This window comes from Eleginops maclovinus, chromosome 9, assembly GCF_036324505.1.
Source record: "Eleginops maclovinus isolate JMC-PN-2008 ecotype Puerto Natales chromosome 9, JC_Emac_rtc_rv5, whole genome shotgun sequence".
Taxonomy (NCBI): Eukaryota; Metazoa; Chordata; class Actinopteri; order Perciformes; family Eleginopidae; genus Eleginops; species Eleginops maclovinus.
Genome location: NC_086357.1, coordinates 10888534 through 10910249, shown reverse-complemented (window position 1 = coordinate 10910249; position 21716 = coordinate 10888534). Strand labels below are relative to the sequence as shown.

At 39.2% G+C, this 21716-nt stretch overlaps 1 protein-coding gene across 1 annotated transcript; it reads right to left on the bottom strand.

Annotated features, from left to right (window-relative positions):
- Window positions 1–9589: 9589 nt before the first annotated feature.
- On the bottom strand, window positions 9590–21334 carry ttc14 (tetratricopeptide repeat domain 14). Its single transcript, XM_063891643.1, is given in 13 exon segments — window positions 9590–10601; window positions 10603–11337; window positions 11480–11586; window positions 13125–13242; window positions 15052–15174; window positions 15799–15918; window positions 16041–16112; window positions 16779–16934; window positions 17328–17457; window positions 18471–18555; window positions 18839–19038; window positions 19725–19855; window positions 20752–21334. Coding segments are annotated over 13 exon segments (2349 nt in total). The 5' UTR covers window positions 20886–21334; the 3' UTR covers window positions 9590–10363.
- Window positions 21335–21716: the final 382 nt, after the last annotated feature.

Sequence of the window (21716 nt, the reverse complement as noted above, 5' to 3'; positions counted from 1 at the left end):
CATGCTGTTATTTGTCAGGGGAGAGAAAAGGAGACAGAGACACACATCATCATCTCGCTTCTCATCGCCCGTAAAGGCGAGTCTAATCCCGCCTGCAGACGGATCTCCCATGATCCCCCTCTGCAAAGTGTGGCGTGTGATGTTGTTCCACTACATGACAACAACATGGATGTGGATGCAGGGATGACAGTGAGGGATATCAGAGTGTCGGTGGGGTTTGCTCATGGCATTTAAAGTTTAAAAAGAGTTTGCAGATATAGGAATGGATAGCTTGAATAATATTCATGAAATTGATTTTTGAGCAACGCCTAAAAGATCAGTTATTTTGCATTTGTTTTGAAAAAGCACTTTGTGGTTCCAGCTTGTCAAATTTAAATTAGCTGTTTTTCAATTTTATTTATATTACTGTTAAATGAATCATCTTGAACATTTAAAAAGGCCACTATGGACTCTGGGTTAACGTGATGAACAATGTTCACTGTTTGCTGACATTTTATAGGCCAAACAACCAGTACCATTATTTACAGTATAGTAAAAGAGCAATATTTATATGTTCACAAAATGCAGCAGAAATACAACTAGCAATACGTTTAGTGGGTTTTTAAGTCAGAACTGGATCAAATGGAAACAGCTCTGTACTGTAAGAAAAAAGGATTAACAATCCAAAGCAAATTAAAAAGCACAACCCTAATTTTAAAAAAAAAGACAAATAATCCTGCTGTTGAATTATGCTAAAATATCACAAAGAATATCCAGCAATTATTAACCTCCATATCATACGTTTGAAATTACACATTTACATTCCAATATTTTGATAGGATCTAAATCAGGAAGTCAAATATATTCCAGTTTTATTATTGGGCCAATAATGAGCGGAGATTGTTTAATACCAGTTAAAAGAGGAAAGGGGCTTCTGTAAGTAGAGGGGGGGAGAGGGGCGTTACTAATGATATAAGAGCGAACATTGGAGCATCTCCTGGAAATCTGGCAGAAATCCTAATGTCGCTCCTGTCCCCCTTTTAATGCAAACCAAATGAGCCTGCACTGTAATAAGAAGCTTCCCAGAATTAGTTTCCGTTTGCAGAAAATTGCGAGAAACCCCCCCCCCCCCCCCCTGGTACTTTTATCTATGAATTTCACTCCAGCATAAGCAAAAAAAAAAAAAGCCAGACCCTCCTCCAACATTATTTGGATGACGTTCCATCAGTAGCAGCAGCAAGAAATAACATTGTGCAAATTCTATGCATGTTAATGATAAATAGGAATCCACCTGCTCACAGATAAAATGAGTTTAATTTCCCCCCACCCACGCCCATGTGCCTGCCTGGCCTTTCAAAAATTACTTATGCACAGCTATTATTAAAATAGGGCCAGAGCAAATGAGAAAGAAGCGCTATCTCTGGAGAGAGTGGCTGGGTTTAGACTGCTGCTGCTGCCAGGACTCTGTGCTTCACACAGTCAGCGTTTCTTCTTCACACACACACACACACACACACACACACACACACACACACACACACACACACACACCCAAACACACACGCAGATTGAAGCTTTTGCACACACGCCTCACCTCCTCTCAGCTCTTGTGGTAGCTCTGACCCTGTGTTTACTAAATTAACCCAAATCCTTTTTTTCGACTTGGGGATTTTTGAAGTGTAATGGAATTTGCAAGCTTTGTGAGAACATCTATTTGTATGTGTCTATCTCGCGTGTATGCTAATATGCAGTTGTGCGTGCTCCAGCGTACATTTGTATACTTGAGCGTGCGTGCTTGTTTTGTATCTGAGTGTAATTTTGTTGTTGGAGGGAAATTTCCTTTAGCTGTACAATGTGCTTGTCCCTGCATCTTCAGAGAGGATGTAACAATTGAATGCTGAAGGCTTGGAAAAATATTATAAATGCCATAAATGGTGACAAGAATATTTATCTGAGCATGGACAGGAAGGTAAGGGATAAACTAAATTGGAAAAAGAGGGGAGAGAATGTACGTCAGGTGTAAAAAGGGTCAAAAAATGAGGTCAGGGCAGGGGTGTTTTTCTACAGAGGGTACTGTACTTCTCTGCCACCTCTGCTCCATTAGCAAATCAACAGATTCCGCTCATCTCTCACTTTGGCCTTGAACACTTGCAGAACATTCATCCTTTTTATCAACGCACGCTGAAGGATGTTCTGATGGCTGGCCGCACAGCCTCTCTCTCTCTAACCTGAACTCCTGCCTCTTCATCGCTCTCATTCAACAATAACAACAAACTGGAACTCATTAGGACGAAAAAGAAGAAATCTAAATTGGAACTGAATTGAACACTCGAAGGTGACATCCCCACATTGTGTTAAATTAAAAAGCTGCCAGTAGAGACCGAAGAGATTGTTCACCTGCTGACAATAGGGCTGTCAAAACTGTATGGCAAGAACAATGTTTCAGGCCTCACTATGGTATATACACAGACACCGAATGCCTCTGTAAGAAATAAATCAAAGAAACATTATACCATTAGGCTGCGAGGATACACAGAACAATGATGTGTGGACTTGTTTGCATTTTGTCTCGGGGCTTCCTGCTGTGTGTGTTCTTTCTAATGACTGCATGCTCGCTGGGAGGAAAGCGGCCCCTGGGGGATGTTAAGACTGTAATACGTGAGGTGCACTCTGCACTTCACTCTCAGGGCAGCAATTATGTCAAAACAGTGTTTAGAGTAGTAACAGTGAAGAATATTCCTCTCTTGTGTGTGACAGGTTTTCTTTATGCACGATTGCTGAGGTTGAAATTACTATTGCGCTTTGTAATGATGTCACTAAATAATGTTTCTAAATGATATACTACAATGTATAAAGACTATGGTTGTTATTTTTAAGGAGTGTGAGCACTAAATAAAATCCTGGAAACGTGTAATTGTGTTGACACACTTCACTGTGTGACAGCTTCAGTAGTTTAAGTAGGAATCCTCTGTGTGCGATATATATTTTGTATGTAAACTGGTATTTTGGGGTCATTCTATAACTGTTTAGAAGTGATTTAATGCTAGATCTGCTGCAGATGAGTTTATTTTAGATTACTGAAATAGAATAACAGATTTAGGGTGAATCCAAAAATGCGGCTGATGAAGTGAAAACATGAATAGACACATTTTTGGCTGTCATAGCCAGGACTTTTGAAATGCTAAGCCCCTTTTTCCATATGTTTGATATTCATTTAAAACCTTATTCTGGAAGTTGTCTTGTTTCTGTAGAATATGGTAAAAAAAAGACCCTTCGGATTCTTTACTTATTTTATTAAGAAGGTATGAGGTACTAATATGAATCCCTCATGTAGACACAGACTATTTGGAGTTTAATTTCTTAAGATTCGAATTCTGCTGAAACAGATTAACTGGACTGATGGTCTTATTTCTGTTACTAGTGTTTTAGCAGTTTTAATCATAACGGTAAATCATTTTGGTGAAACTGTCGTAAAAAGACACATTTTGCTTTCATTTTTGGCTTTCCGGAAGAATAATAGAAAGTCCTTGTGTTTACCAAATGTTTTATTTATTTAACACAGGGCCATTCCACATAACCAGTAGTTATAGAGTTTATAGATTGATGTTGTCCTTTGCAATTATCAAACAAAGTATTTGACACACATTGTATCAGCATGTCTATAGGGCGACCCTGATGATATGGGTTTTTGAAGATCTTACAGAATAGTCCTGTTGTTTCCCTGATCACTATTATGACATACAGTAGAAAAGTACAGTCCTTGAAGCTGTTTTTCTTCCTCAGGAGGACATAATTCCCATGTGAGTCTAGCTTTTTAAAAACTCTTGGGAGAATGTTTTCCTCTGACATGCAGCATGGTGTATTTCATTTGTTTTTTTTTACTCCTCATAATCTGTGACACAAGTATTTCTTGGCTTCCCCATCCCCATCCAAAACCTTCAGGGAAAAAATGAGCCCACTGTAAACAAACTTAAACCAAAACTTGCTAGCCGAGAAAAATTAAGACCGGAAACACATTTTACAGAAACAATATGGTCTAAAATGTGTGCCATTTTGCTTATGGATCTACTTTTTCAGGTTTCTCAGGGGCCTCTCAACCTCATTGGTAATCGACCTAAAAGTCAAACTCCATGGAATAATACTGTGATCAAGTATGTTACCAGGTGCCCAAACCCCCTTAAGCCCACTTCTGGATAAAATCATTTTAAAAGGGAAGTTTGAGTCTCTGTGCAGTATTGTGACAGCGCTGAGAATCGGGCCAGCGACAGTAACAGAGTTACAGTGTGATTGAATGGCAGCGGAGGACCGTACATCTTTAAATTCCTCATTATCCACTAACACACAGACACCACGTCTGCTCCTATTCCATTACTTACTCCTCCGTATTGTCATGCTCCGAGAATTCAATGTAGTACCTTTTATTGTAGAAAATGAAAAATGTCATTTCCCCCCCTCCCCTTCTCTCTCTTTCCCCTTCTCCTAACACTAATTTAAAATGTCTCATCTCCTTCTGCGTGTTCAACAGTCTGATTGCCTCAGTGCTGAAGAAAGAGGCCTAAGAGGAGGAATCCCCTCTCTTTGTGAAAGGGAGTCCAGGTGGGAGCAGAGGAGGAGAATGGAGCAGGATGATTCATGAAGGCGAGAATCTGCAGCTTCATCAGAGTCGGTCAAGCAGGACAGCTGCTGCCGCTGACCCCCCCTGGACTACAGTGGAAAGACCCTCACCTCTAAGGACTCAAGGTCTTCTTATTCTTTTCCTTTCCAGCAGTCACACCACTCCCCCTCCCTCTGCTCCTCTTTCTTTTCTTTCTCTACCACTTTTTCACTCTCAGCTTATTGCAACAGAGCAGCGCGAGGACTTAACCCCCCCCCCCCATCCAACAGAGAAGTAAAGTCCTTCAGTTCTGCAGAAAAAAGACAGTGACAGGGTTTCTCTCGGACAAAAACACAGAATACATAAACATGTGTTATCTGAATGATGAGAGGGAAACCAAAGGTAACAGTGTCCTTCCTGAGGGGAAAGAAACTCCAGTAGACACTAATGATACTTTTGCTTTATAAAAGCATGAGTTAGCTTTTCTTACTAATAACTTTGATATATAAGAAATGAAATAGTTGATTAATCATGTGTAAGGTGCATTAACTGAATACTGACCACTACTTTGTGTATGGGATGCAAAACAATCACTGTTCAGATTTTTTTTTATTCTTAAAAAATAAATAAAAGAAAACATTCCTACAATTATTTATAAATGTTTCATAAGGAAATTGTTCGGTACATATGCCAAACATTTTCTATTTATAACCTCTCAGATGTGATGATTGTATGCTTTGTCTTCTAATACAATACATCTACTAAATGGTTTTCCTTTTACTTTCTCGCTTTTCTCTTGCCATTATATTATTACCTGATTTTTCGTGGTGCATTGTTTACATACACATTATTTGAATAATTGCCTTTTTTATTATTGTTTTCTCGTATTCTCGTTCTCATTCTTACGGTACGGTCATATTCTGCCTGCGATGTTTGCTTCTAATTATAAAATGTATTTTAAGACTACGACAGTTTTTTGTAATAACGTAAACATCAAAGAAATCTCTCAATTTTGCAGTTTTTGTTGCATCCAAAAGTTTCCATAACAATTCTTATGAGCAACTTTGATTTGTTGAGCAGACATTAAACTTCACATATAAAACGAGGTATATAATAAATAAAAAGGATGGATTTATATTTTATTAGTAGCTTATGATATATGTACAATTTAAGATCTAGGATCCCAAGTAAAATATGTTTCAGGGTCCAACAATTTCTAGCAGCTCCCCTGCTATTAAACAAGAGGAGCATCTTTATTTACAAACAATATTATCTTTTTCAGATTCAAATAGAGATGGATGGAAACATTAATTCATTTTAAATTAAATGTCTTAATAAAACAAAGGATGACAGCTCCATCAGTACAGATGTTTAGAAGACTAATATGATGTGTCTCTTTCCTAAAGTCGACTGCTGTCCACAGACAGTGCTGCACTGCCCTCCAGTGGAGAGCTGCAGAACTGCATATCTGATTCATCCGAAGTCATGAGGACTTAGGTTCTTCTATCAATTCCAATTGTATATTTTTGCTGTTTTCAGAACTAACTTTCTATTTCCCTATAATCAGTTGTGGAATGGAAGTCAGTACATTTAAGTACAAATTAGCTTAATTTTCGGGTTCTCTTATTGAGTATTTAAATATCAAATTAATATACAAAACATGTACTCTTATACCTCACTACATTTATTTAATATCAAGTATTAGCTGCTTTATATATACAAATTAATAGAAGCAACTAATACATTCGGTCTTTATTATTATAGTTCAAGCTAAAACAAGTCTATGTTGAACTCTAGGAAATTCACAAGCTAACCATAAAGTAATTAAAATGATCTCTACATTTTAACTCTGCAAAGCAAAACACATTACTGTATCAATAATTACAATCCAATAAAATAATACACCGCACACTTATCTTAAATGGGCTACATTATAAGTACTTTTACTTGTGAGAATATATTTTGATGGTAATACATTTATTATTGACTTACACTTCTGAATGCACAACATTTACTTGCAATACACTTTTTAACTCATTGATTTAAACACTTTTACTTAAGTAAAATATCTGATTACTTCTTCCACCACTGACATATTTGGTTTTTAAGGCTCCAATCCAAAGTCATTCATTCCTACATTACATTATTGGTCAAATTTTGCAGGCCAGGGGGGGATTGTAAATAATGAATAAAGGAATCAGGATGCACCAGATTTCGTTTGTGAAACCTGTCATTTTTAGGACTCACCTTGGCATCAGAATAATCCCTGTCAGGAGACCAAACTCCTGCAGAGGCTCTTCACGGGACTGACCCCCAGAGGGAGCCCTCAGTGAGGCCAGAGGAACCACTGCAGGATCTCCTGTAGTCAGAATGTATGAAGATTAAGATGTCAGGCGCCTGAGACAGAAAGCACAGGATCAGAGGTGTGTGTGTGTGTGTGTGTGTGTGTGTGTGTGTGTGTGTGTGTGTGTGTGTGTGTGTGTGTGTGTACAGCTTTAGATGAAGAGGCTTCTTTACTGCCCACATATTAGTGCTTAATCTGCCCTAACAAGATAGACTGCAGCCTCTCCGCTGCATCGCTGATGATGGAGCCAGTAATGACGGAGGAGGAGAGGGAGAGGTTGACAGCTAAGCCTGAAGTAAGCTACTTTGGCACGGGGCGACGCACGCCTGGTCGCACAGCCACTGGTGTGTGTGTGTGTGTGTGTGTGTGTGTGTGTGTGTGTGTGTGTGTGTGTGTGTGTGTGTGTGTGTGTGTGTGTGTGTGTGTGTGTGTGTGTGTGTGTGTGTGTGTGTGTGTGTGTGTGTGTGTGTGAGAGAGAGTCCAGTTATTTAATCAAATATGTGAAACCAAGAAGCTTAAAGCACTAATAACACATAAAACCACTTTGGGTTTAATTTGCTTGAAGGTTGAAAGACAACCAGATGTGTTAAGGCCAATAAGAAACATTTGACTGTTTACAGATCAGACAGAAAATCAAAGTATATCATATTTTACCCCACACTTTTATAATAGCCAATTCTGTTGTACACCGTAATAGCAAGTATCATATTACATTCCACTTCACTATGCTTTTACTCTGGGAATCAATAAAGGCTTATCTTATATTATACATGTTAAGAACAACTATAAGCATGTTAACGTCTGCCTTTAGCAAGCTTTAACATGACTTGTTAACCCTTAATAGCCCTATGTATGTTCAGTTCACCCAAAATCACAAAAAAATTGACATATTTTATAAAATAACTCTCCTTCAATGTCATCCTACTGCAACAGCAAATACAGCTCCCTTTATGGTTATACCCCAAGAGAAACAAGACAATACATTGATTTTGTCATTCTTTACCACCAACACTTTGACAATGTCCCAAATGAGTGTCTTATGCTACTATGTGTTTCACCTTTTCACCATGACTTTGGCAGTATGTTTTATGTCTGCTGACTCAAGAGGGAAAGCCACAGAAGCTAGCATCACTTGCTCTGCTTTGGACTTCAAACAGGCCTGGTATACAGTGGTTTCCATGCATGTTCAGGATCAATAATCCTGCTTGAAAATGAATTATTTTCCACACATTACTGAGTCAGAAGTGGGTAGCATGTCTCCAAAAAAATAGGAACGATTTTTACATCACCAGAATATAGGTATTGTAATATAAATGTATATAAACCTGGTATTTACTGTTCCCAATCATTGGACCCTCATGGGTGCTATAGCATATCTTTTTTTATAATAATAATATGCCAAATGAAACAGTAGGCTAATGTGTAAAAATGTATCACCTGAATCTGCTTCTTAAAATAGATATCACAATAAAAATAATACCTTCATGTAACAGTGGGATTTCTCACAAAAGGTTTCCCATGAGTGTTTTGGAAAGCTGAAACACAGTTCTGAGGTTTACCGATGACTTTTAAAGTTAAATATGTATCAATACTCCTAACTCCTAATTAACATAAAGCAACTTGTCTTTTTCTATACAGCCCGACATTAAAGACAGATTGGATGCCTGCAGTTAACGCCTTTATGGGAGCTGACAGCATGTCTGTTATATATCTGGAATGTGAAACAACTGACCAAAAATGTGTGTTTGTGCTCATCTTCAGCTGTGTGCTTCAGACACACCAACACACTCAGGCGTTATGTGTGGAAACAAAATCTCTGCGCGCGCACACCCACACACACGTGCACACCCATCCATCCATCCATCCATCCACACACACACACACACACACACACACACACACACACACACAGTAATTGAAAACCTACCCCTTTAACATTGTGAAATGCCCTTAAGCCCTTTGGAATACTCTCTCCATCTCACCTTTCTCCCTCTCTATATGCACACACACTCACACACACACCTGCACACTAAACTAGAAAGAGAAATGGTTTAACATTATAACAGTTCAGCTATAAGTTCAGTGAGAAGGCATGTGTCTTTCTCTCCTTGTGTCTAACTGGCAAAGAGGCAGACAGGCCGGTGACAGAATCAATTCTGTAGCACGTTTGCACGGGGCAGCCACCGTATCGTCCCGCCTGAAATAAACAATGACTTTTAATTATGTTTCTCATTGGAATTTTATAAAAAGATAATTTAGTGTGCTACAATTCAGCAAATCAAGGTAATTGCTCTTCTCTTCAGTAATACTCCTGATGTTTTACCTTTAGGCAGATTGATGACATTCTTCACACATTTGCTTTTAGTACACCCCTGAAAAAAATGAAGAGACCACTGCAGCATTATGAGTTTCTCCGGTTTTACTATTTATAGGTATGTTTTAGAGTTGAATGATTTTTTAAATGTTGTATTATTGTATTCTAGAAACTACTGACAACATTTCTCAGCGTTGGAACGGCTGCCATAAATGTAGAAATGAGCTTTAAGAGTGGTCTCAATTTTTTTCCAGAGCTGTATTTAGCGTTGGTGCTATCAAAACAAAAGTAGGAGACAAATAAACAGAACTGTGGAAAAACCGAAATGAAAAACTTAGAAGACTTAGGACACAGCATGTCATTTTGACATTTTAAATGCTTTATTGATTCAAACATCTCACTGCAGGAGAAAATGTGTGGGGATACAACTGAAACATCTGCATGGTGTAAAGCTTGAGAAGGTACAGCAGTACTAACAGTCAGGTTGTTTGGGATTCAACAAGCCACAGAAAGCACAAATGGCCCAAGGCAGTAAACATAAGGCAGTATCTTTTTGAACGCGTAAAAGACTCAACTTAAAATGAACAAAAAACAAGAGACATTAAAGCCTGTAGCAACTGATCTCCAGGAGGTGATGAATTATGTAATACCTTGTCAAAATGTACACAACTCCATGAAACGTAGTTCAAAGTTTGTTCGGAACATTTCAATCACAACATGGTTCAAATTCACATGAGCTAGAAAAGAGATAAATGTGTTGTTTTAACGCTCGGATCAATAATAAAACAAAATATCTTTTTAGAATTCTTGCTCAAACACACAGGAGCAGGAAGAGCCACTTCCCAACTGGGGATATTGGATCATCCCGGGGGTGTGTGAACGCACCATCGGCCTTGGAAGCGTTCTGCGCTCTCCCTATAGTCTAGGAAGGTATTTCATTATCAACATTTTGACCAGCGATTACTACAGTTGCTCACAAACCTTTAATCCACCATAAGACATTTTGACATCGTCCACAACCACTGGGAACATTCAATAAACGACGCGACAGCAGGGTTGAATGAATTCATTGTACAAACATCCATTTCACAGTCACTAGTTTTGGGCACATTGTGGACTTTTGGTTTTTGACTTATTTTTTCGGTCCGACTCCCTTCTCCTTTTTAAACTGGGCGATCTGATTGAAAATATCTAGCAGGTTGGTAGGGAGATCTTTCTTAGCGCTTCCTCCTGGCACTGAAGTCAAACTGCTCTGTCTGTTATGATTCCCAGCACCTTCAGATTTTGTACCACTTCCATTTTCGTCTTTCCCCTTCCTGCTATCCATCTCTCCCTTTGCCTCTTCTACTTTCCGAATGTCCTCCCCCTCACCTACCTCCATCGAAGGAGTTCCTCTTGGAAGAGTCATGTCTCACCCTACTCTCTATGCGTTTTGATGCAGCGTTCCCTACATTTTCAGGGTTGAAATTGGATTTCCGTGAATATGCAGACTCGGCAGACGAGCAGGACACTGTTCGCTGTCTCTTCTCCTCTAAGCTGCTTCTCCTCTTGGAGTCACTTCCTCTCCTTTCTTTCCCTCTCTCACTACTCCTATCCTTCCTGTCTGCACTCCGGCTCCCCCTCTCCTCTCTTTCCTGACTTTGACTGCTTTTTCTTTTCCCTGTCCTACTCTCCTCTCCTTCCCTCCGCTTCCCTTCTGTGCGTGGCGAGTCGGACTCTTCGTCCTCTGAAGCTGCAGACAGTGAATAAAGCTGACTGATGCGTTTATCTTCAGCATCTTTCTCCACTACCTCCCCCTCATCCCTCTCTCCAAACCCCTTCTGGTTGAGAAAGGTGGCGGAGGTGTTTGGAGGAGCGGGGTACCACTCCACCTCTTCCTCCTTCTCCTTCTCCTTCCGGTCTTTCTTGCTCTTACCCTCCTCGCTCCTCCTGCTGCTCTCCTTCGAGGAGATCCTGCGATGGCGCTTACTTCCCCGCTTCCTCCTTTTCTTCTTCTTTTTGGACTTCCTGCGAGAGGAGTCAGACGACGAAGAAGGAGAAGAGTCTCTGGAGGAAGTGGCGGATGAGGGATCAGAAGATGCTGATCTCTTCCGTTTTTTCTTCATTCTGTAAAAAAAAAAGAAAGACATCCACTGAACATTTCATCCTCATAAAACATCTAATGATTTGAAGTTGTGGAAAGGAGTTAAATGCCTTCACATGTAGAAAATGTACCTGACACAGCTTTAAAAGATCAGAGACAACTCACCTCTTTTCTTCTTTCAAGATCTTACGCAATTTCTCAGCGCTGGTCTGGCTGCTCGTAGCTTTCTCCTGCTCCTTAGCCATCGCCTCTTCTCGCAGGCGAATTGATACCTTTAAGGCCGCCGGGTGATGCAAGGCAAGACATGACAATGGCAAGCAAAAGTCCACAGAGACGCATTCAAACACGCCATGACCCAAGACATGCAACAGCGACCCCGAAATCGATCCGTTTTTTTAGCCATTCATTAATCCAGTCAATTATTCGTGTTAGAGACAGAGATTTGAGAAGGACAGAAGAATGTTATGATGACATGATCAGAGAAATAGACGGAGAGTCACAAAGGTTGTGTGATCCAAGAGAACGATATTGGCAGAGAAGCAGAAGGATGGACAAAGGTACAGGCAGAGAAAGCACAAATGTTCCAACGTTACCGTATTTGGACCAGGGGAGCGCAAGGGTGTCCAATGGAGGAGTCGGTGTCATTGTGCCGTTTTATTTATTTTCACCCCCGCAAAGCACGTAACAAGGCCATGGCAGTTGGAGGGTCAAATGGCAGAGTCCAGAGGCCGCAGACACACACACAAACACCAAAACACTTCATCAGTCTTACAAACCAACAGGGACGGCAACATGGATACGTTTACGTACAAAATTCTAAATTGTGTAAGAGCAGAAAAACTGTTGTTTCACTAAGTACATCATTTGAACTTGAAATCTGTCAGTTTAAACCTGGAAAGCAAGGCCCTGTCAACAATCCAGACAAGTATTTAGTGTTCACAAATTAAAATGGACCGTAATTGTATTGGAGATGATGTTGAAATGACTCCAGGAACACTTAGTATCGTATCATTTCCTGTTTATTAAAAACGTACATTATTCAGGGTAGGTTTGAACTAACCACTTAAAAAGCTGCCTACAAGGAGTGTTTCCTGTTTTCATATTAATTAACCTGGTAAAACATTAGCAGACAAAGGACTTTTGAGTCCTGCTTGTTTTGACTTTTTCTGTTTGGCCACATGGGGGCAGTGGAAACAAGGCTGTTAGCGAACCAGCAGTTGAAAGAAAATGAGCTTTTATTTTGTTTCTGGGTCTTAAGCCTTTATGACTTCCCCACTAACTCCTAGAGGAAATGATTGGCTCTTAGCTGCCAGGGAGTGTTGAACTTTGTGTGCCTGTGAACATTTGTGTTTTGAAAAAAAAAGCTTGATACTGATAAGACTGACAACTGATAAGAGAGGTGTGACTGATCCAGTGTCAGAAAGCCCAAACACTAAGCTGAAAGAAGCTTTAACGCTGCATAGAACGGAGGGGTACAGCAGAGTTTCTGATAACACTGTGACCCGTTTCAGACAACAGTAGTCATGTAACTATGCTAATGAAAACATTTTGATGAAAACATTTTGATGATAGTCATTCTATGAAAGATAGACACATTTGTCAAAAACAAAAACAAAGCTTCTGAGAGCTCTTTATTTATTTGCTTTACCAGATTTTCCAAAGTCATAAAACACCACTACATTGAAATGTGAGCTTAACCTGGCCTCTATATGCACATTATTGTTAGGGTGTGAGTTAATAGATAGGGCTAAAATACACAGAGTGCTAACTTTCCCCTAGCCCAGCATGTCTGTGTGTGGTTCCCGCTCACCTGTATAGTGTCTGTTATCTTGTGCAGCGCATCCTGGGCCTCAGGGTTTGACTCATCGAGAGATAGAGCTCTCCTGTAAATTCCCTCTGCTGTGACCAGTTTCTCCTGTTCTTCAAGCCTACACACACACACACACACACACACACACACACACACACACACACACACACACACACACACACACACACACACACACACACACACACACACACACACACACACACACACACACACACACACACACACACACACACACACACACACACACACACACACACACACACACACACACACACACACACACACACACACACACACACACACACACACACACACACACACACACACACACGTTTTCTTTACAACAAACCACACTTATATTGTATACTTGTTTATTCCAGGGTAGCGTTTCTCACATTCTTACCCAGTGTTGACTCAGCAAAGTACAAGTATGTTCATGTGTTCCTACTTCTAAATATATTTCTTTCATTGTAGAATAAAAAGGGAGGTAGTTACAGTAAGAGGTGGCCGAGAGTGCATTGTTTTGAAGGGCAGTGCAATTGCTGGGAAAGGCCAATTGTAGGTCACAGGTAACTTATATAACTCAGTATTAATAAGGAAGTTCACTGGCAAGGTTTTTATTGCATGAAATGAGTCATCCGAGCAGGAAGTCCCTGGCAAAAGGACGTCAATCACAAAGGTTAACGTAGTAATGTCAACATGTTTTTTACATAGACTGAAAGAACTCAGCTGTCTACATGACAGCATTAATGCAGCGTAATAGTTATCATTACATTTCAATATATTTTAGCAGTATTGTATTCAATTACCCTTCACCTTTAACTCTTGTGGGTCCTGGCTGGTGCCGCAGCCACAAAAAAAGCACTGCACTCTCGCGGGAATATCTCCGCAGCAGGGCGAGCTTAAGTTTCGATATAGCCCAGCGGCACACCTTCATCAAACACTTTGCCACTTGTTTGTTCCATTTTCAGGCGATTTGTAATCTATTCTAGAAAAAACATGTTTTTTCAAGAAGCGTATAAACAAACAATGGAAGACTTTTATGAACATTTAATGTTGGAAGTAGATTTAGATGTTCTAGGAGTTAGACAGAGGTTATAAATATAATTATGCATCCCATGAAGCATTGCATGAAGTCTGTTGACAAATCAGAGGCTGTTGCTGGGGATGCATAAAAGTATATATATACTTTTTGTCATGCAGGCCAGCCAGTGACCCCACTAGAACTGTAGAAAGTGAACTGGGATCCTCAGGCCTGTTTCTGACAGAAACTGCTTTGAGGAATGGCACAACTAACCTTCTTGACAAAAAGCGAAATGACTTTTTTTACAAATATTGGAAATACATGTTGATTTTGATGCTTTGAAATGTTTCCTTTTTCCCCATAGTCACCAAGACATGAAAGAACTAGTGTGATGTCCAGAGACATGCAGACTACTTTTCATTTTCGTCTGGCTTTTTCTTTTGTAATAATGGTGTCATTACTATGTGTACATCCATGTGACATCCCTGTAGCTTACATATACTGATAGCTTAGCTTGTTATGCATAAAAATATGTATATTACTTGATTATGCAGAACAGGGGTCCTGTTGTAATAGCATGTTTACCAAAAAAAAGACCAGGCAAGAAAAACATTAAAGAAAGGGCTGGGACCCCCAAGGGTTAACACTGATTGGATCTTAGAACAGCAACCACCATTGGAATTTTTTTAAGTAAATTAAATAACTATCTTTTTAATTTGGCTTTTAATTTGGGGTAATTGCAAGTTTAGTAGTATCATTGTTCATGTTGTATTGTTTTATGATATATAACTCTTTCTGTTTGTTTATACCTTGTTTTTAATTATTATTATTATCATTATTATATACTGTCTACTATTATCAAAGCAAAGGTAGCATGCTTACTGTTTCCCCCTCTCCACTAGAGTCTGGCAGAGGTACTTCTTGGCGTTGCGGTGATCTGGACAGTTCTCCAGGGCCAGTTCGAAGTCCGTTATCGCCTTCATTATGCTGCCTTTGTTAGCATACCTGTGAATGCCAAAATAAATGCAGTATAAGAACAAAACACATCTGAAAAGGAGAAATCCATCTTCCTATCTGCAGGAATGTCCCCACAGAGACCCCACTATGCTCAAAACAGGATTTATTTTAATTTGGTTTTTGCTTAAATCTTGTGGTGTTACCAACTGTGGGTATTGTGTTTTAACATTAATGCAACTCTCTGGAACATCTACTGTGATATAGTTCATTAAGGAGTTCCCGTTTTTGCTGTGCCTGGCGCCAAGCCAGAGAAAAATGTGTATTGCCACGTACAGAAGACAAACAAGTTATGAGAGGGACATGTGTTCTGAAATATTGTTTCTCATGTTGTCTTCCAAATTAATTCTTGCTTACTCTTGACTGAGGCCTTCAGTGCTACCCACAGGGCACATATGAACACTTCTTACTAAAAGGTATTTTCTTAACATTCACTAAAATTTAAATGAAGTAAATGGCTTGTAAAAGTATTGGTATGATTGTCTAAAGATGTAAAAATCAACTTTCCAGAGCAGCTATATGAAAATGGTTATTTATGTAAACTGTGAGCCCAAACAGTGTGATATAGTATTATAACATTAAAAACAAATGCTTTTAAAAGTAGCATCAACTCACAGAGCTCCACGTGCCACCAGTGCTTCTACATTATTAGTGTCGATATCCAGCGCCTTGTTGTATTCATTCATGGCTTCCACATGGCGACCGTGTTTGAAATGGTCCACACCGGCACGGACACTGCAAGAACAAAGGCGGACAGGGAGCACGGAAAATACATTTTTATTAACGAGAAGTCAGAGGAAGACTATAGAATGGGACGATATTCACTATGAGAGATCAATGAAATACTTCAGCATTACCACTTCAAGGCCCATGATGCAGACTGTCTCTTCCTGATAGCAGAGGCAAAATCCTCCTTGTGAAAAAGTTTGCTGTGGAGAAAAGAGGCACAGGCAAGAACTTCAGTGAGTATCGACAAACACTCTCAAACAACATCAAAAACACTGTCCGTCAACACTGGAGGCTTCCTTTTCCTAAAGAGAGTCAGTGTTAACCTGCCTACAGCAAAGGCTGGTCATTTTTATTTAATCAAAAACGCCAGAAAGGATTCTGATGATGAGAATTTGTTGTCAACGGACCTGTGGACCAACTATAGCATTTCATAGAGCCGAAATAACGGCAACCAAAATGAAGTCAAAATATCTCTAGCACTGGCTGGTCTCTGGCTGTTGGTTTAGGGATTGCTTGATTTGATATGCAGCAGTGTTTCTCTATAAGCAGCGCACACATTTTAAACGCATTTTTGCAAACATATAGATTGTTTAACACGTGCAAGGCTAATGAGCTAATGGTGTTGGCCTGTGAGTCCAGGACAGTGTCAGTTAACTCCTGACTTCTGGGTAAAAATCCTGTGAACCTCCCTTGGGGGACAGTCCAGAGATCACATGAATGCGTTTATCTGCGTTCTCCAGGTGCAAATCTAGGTCTTTACGGTGTAAACTTACAAATACTTACTTTCAAATGATTATTTTCACATTATGCAACTCGCCTTGACATTTGTTAAGTAGAGATAAGAAAGAGGTGAACCGTTTGTTTACCTCTGCAGGCCTCTCATCATCGATGGTGGGTGGGTGTCACTAACTCCCACCTTTTCCAGCAGATATTCCACTACAGAGGGGTTGTGGTAACCATGGCAGCTCTTCAGTATACACTCATATGTCTCACGGGAATCAGCGGCTGCACGAAGGCTTCGACTGAGAACAAAAGGAGAGGAGTTAGATGGTTACACGATCTACAAGAAAAAACTAAACCCAAATGTTGTGTTTTGTGTTGAAGGGCTTATTTTATCTTCTGTGGTGAGCTATATTCATGAATGAAATTGAGCTTTATTAAGTAATAAAAAGCACCTAGAATTATCTATAGTAGTGCATGAGACAGGCAAATGAGGTACATTTGGTTTTAAGCAAGTTTCCTTCTAGTTTGTGGGATGTTTTTAATTCAAAAGCATCCCACATCCATTCATTTAGATATAAATTCAATGTTATAATTACTATTCAGTACACCACCAAATCGTTTTTTCAATTCTATTAGCTTTTCAAGTACTGTCAGAGGTTGGCCTTTTGAACTTTGTCATGTCGTGTAGTTACCTGTAATGTATGGGCAACTCCTCGCGAGGGAAGACCCCCAGCTTGATTTGCTCCAAGCTGGGAGAGAGAGCAGCTGGTTGGAGAGAAACTGTGATTTTCTCCTGGTAGCGGTCGATGTCCTTCACTGCAGCTGAAGAAGGAGAAAATGCAGCACTTAGATTTGATGTGGACACACTCACTGAAAACATAATCCCATGTCCATTTACGTATACATGGATTTTATATGAGCAGTTAAATTAGTAGCTGTCTAAAAGTCACAACAAGCCTTATAGTCTAGCAGAAAGTCCTCAAACAATGCTTTAGTGTTCGAGATACCCCTACCCGAAGTAGAACAAAAACCAACAATGATTTTTATCATCTTTAGGGTCTCCCATTAATGAAATTGATTGTTGTCAAATTTTATTTGTTTTTTTTTAATGTTTTTTTGGTTGTTCTTTAGAACTACGCCAATCCCTGAAAAAGAGCCAAATTAGACCAGGCCGAATATGGGAAAGCTGACATAAAAGCCCAAAACTTGATAATGATCACTCTTTTCCTCTTCAGATTTGCTGCGGTATGAACCAGGTGGCTGTCCTACATCATCAAATAGTCAGACAATTATGTACCTAAAAAAATACTGAATTAAAGTTTAGTGATAGGAACATAGGACTCATTTTTCTCTCATTTATCAGAAAATCGAAACCCCATTACTGAATTGTCTAGGGTGCTATTGAACACTAACCAGTAGTTGTATGGAAATACCTGGTATTTTCTATTGCAAATTAGATTTCTTTGGACATACGCCTACCTCTACTATGATGCAGTCAAATTCCGAATGGAATGTTCTACCTCAGGTAGGGCTATCTCAAAATCTGAGGGCCCTTTCTGCTAGATTATAAAGTGTGGCTGTCAGAGAAAGTCTGCTAAATATGCACACAGTTGGTTGTTTTACAGATGCCCAGCAACTAATTATCTAGAAACAACCTCTGTATGTGAGAAGGCAAATGTTTTATTCATTTCGACTGGACATCAAACCGTCTTCCTGTACGGTATACCCAGGCATAGACCCTCACCCCAAAAAAACGTTCCTGTGAGTTAAACAAGGTTTTACACAGATATTTTCCTAAACTCCAGTCAAAAAGTTAATACGAGACAAACACTGACCTCTAATGAAGTCCCCGATCTGGTAGTAGGACAGAGGATCGTCATGGCTGCCAGTGGAGGGAATTTCTCTTACATGACACAGAGCCTGAAGGTAGAAAGGTAAAGAATAAATGGCTGGTGGAGAAATGCCTCTAGATGTGTACTGTGTTCCTAACAGGTGTGAGGTATGAAATGAGGTTACTAAAATAATCATAGTTCTGTGAATTCTTCAAGAAAAACATGTCATGCCAAGCCAAGAAGATTCCCAGTAATCAAACAAGGTTATAGCACAGTAAGCGATGATAAGACACATTGTTCACTCCCCCTGTCAGTCGGGTGGCAGTAACAAACTGAAATGTTTCATATCTGCTGAATCTTTGTGGACATACCGACAACTCTAGGTCTTCTATGTCTCTCCTCAATCCTCCTGCTGTGCAAAGCAGAGTGAGAAAGAAGCCGTATTCTCTGATGTTGTTTATCCTCCCGACAACAATGTCTCCCTTTTCCATGTCTCTGTACAACATGGTCCTTCTCTGCTCATAAGACACCTCCATGAATAACTCCATTGGCGGCATGATGGCAAAGGGCTCTGAAAAAAAAGCAAACAAAGAAATGAAATGCTATGCAAGTAAGCCCAGCATTATATCTCCTGTATACAGAACATTAAGTATGTTAGAATCTATATCTATCATCTATATTGTATTAAAAAGACAGTTTAGGTGATCCAGGATAGCTGGAAGGGACTGAACAACAGTTTCACAACATGACAGCTGATCATTGAAAAGGTTCCGTTTGCCAAGAGCAAAATGAGCTGCAACCATTAATTGATCAACGTGAAAGTAATCTATTTTAAAGGTCTCCTATTATGCTATATTTGAACACAATATCGTAGGGCAATATCTTTACAAAACATGTCTGTGAAGTGTTTTGCTCAAAATACCAAACAGATCACGAATTGTAGCATGCCTCAACCCCCTCTATTTCAGTCCTGTTCCTGTGTTTTTTTAAGTCTCGAGAGGATGTAAAGTTTGAAAAAAAGCACTTAAGCTGTGTGACGAATGGTACAAATCCAAAAATGACTGCAACAATTTAGTCATAATAGAGAGAGGGAAGGGCCATCATATGATTATAACATAATGTCCTTACCCACACATTCATCATTTAATTTGTTGACAACTTTTTTATTGCCTATTTCTTATTGATAAACCATTGTTCAAGTGTTTTAATGTGGACATACAGACTTTAAAAACAAATCGTAGTTAAACAAGCACAAACCTGCAGCGTCCTCCTCCTCCTCATGCTCCTCTTCTTTATGAGTGGCGGTCTTCCATGTTGGACAGAACAGGATGTCAGCCTTTCTGGCAATGAACTGCTCAACAAGGGGGCTGTCCTGCCCATCACTCTTGCTGCACAAAAAACACACATTGTGACTGCTTATTAGAGGCTTTTTAGCAAAAAACATCTCACACTTAGGACCGTTCCCACTAGTTTGTACGTCCTTGATTCCTTTCCTTGCTTGTCTGCGACACAAAAGTCAGAGGAAAGAGACAAGGAGGTACAATATCAATGACCAGAGCCATTATTGTTATCATGACCACATGGTATACAGGTGCCCAGGAAGACGAAACGTTTCAGTCATGGGCCTTCTTCAGGCGACAAATTCACAATATGAAAAAAAATGCATCTTTGTTTTAGAGATCCACAAGCGTCAGATCACCAACACAAGAAAAAACCACAATAACTATAAGGCCTTTAAGTAATAAAGATATCCTCAAAACAAGCACACCACTGAAAAAAAAATATTTAAGAGATTTGTCAACCATGAGGAAAATTAAATGACCACTATTTTAATATAATTCAGACTTTTTCCTCGCAAATATGATAAATATTCATACATTTTAATATGTAAACTTAACATGTTTGGGCTTTAAACTGCATGTCAGACCGGCAAGGACATCAGCCTTTTGGAATTCAGGAAATTGCGACACTTAACACTTTTCAAACGGTTTGAAACGACAAATTCAAGCGAACAATTGCGTTATTTGTTGATAATGAAAACAATTGTTAGTTGCAACACTAAGTGAAACCAGCAAAAAGTCAAGATATTAATAAAATGAAAAACAAAAGATGTAGGAATAAAATAACTAAATACGGTGTGTGCAAATATAGGAAGTGATTGTTTATCTACAGAATGTATTTTAACGGAAGTTCAAACTATGGTATATGAACGTCAATATGAAAACTTGAAATATATACAGTATAAACTTACTAAACAAAAACAAAAAGGAACATGCTGAATTACCTTTCACACGTGGCCTTGCACAGGTCAGACACCACAGCCTGGAAGTCTGGGTTTTCTATTTGTTCACATTTGAGTTTGTTGAACAATGATTCTCCATGATATGTCAGACACTGCCTCAACAAGTCCCTGTCCATTCTGATTTCAGGGGACTGCAGTCACATCATTGTGCAAGTTAAAGATTAAAAAAAACACAACAGCTGTGGACTACTGTTGACTATATAAACAATGATTGAGCTGTAAGCTAAATCTAGAAAGAGTGAAATATGTCTTGTAGAAAAAAATCTGAATGTAATTACTTGGAGTCCATTCAATACAGTTTAGCGTTATTTAGATTCACAGCGTTGCTCTGCATCGTTAGCTAGCTAGCAAAACAAACGCAAGTTAGTTATGCTAACAAATTGGGACGTTGACTTTATCCTTCGTAACAACGGACTGTATTCCAATAGTTTTACCTAAGCAAAGTACCACTGTTTTAGTAACAATAAAAACATGCTTTCTTTTCAATTCTGCAAAGTTTATCTGTTGAAGAAAACTCAAACCTTCGAGCATTGCCACCACACACGGAAGAGTGCGCATGCGCATGTTGTGTTACAGTGAAACCGTCGGAAGAAACAAATCCACATAGGAACCAAGATCTTTGAACTGAAACATGAATTCATTCAAAACAAAATAATAACTATTAGAGCATCTGTGTTGAAACTAATTTACTGTATCACTATAATTTAGTCCTACAAACAGCCTGTGCTATCCAGTTGTCAAGTAAGATGTAGAAATAGCCATAACATGTCAAATGTCAATTAAGTCCTGCATTAAAATGTATTTTTGCAACATTATAAACTACATATATATTTGATATTTCCCCCAGCCATAAAACTGTTGCACCCCTAAGCTCTATGATATTTCAGTAGTTATATATATTTAGTACACACTGCTGTTGGTCACACATCAACATATTTACATACTTT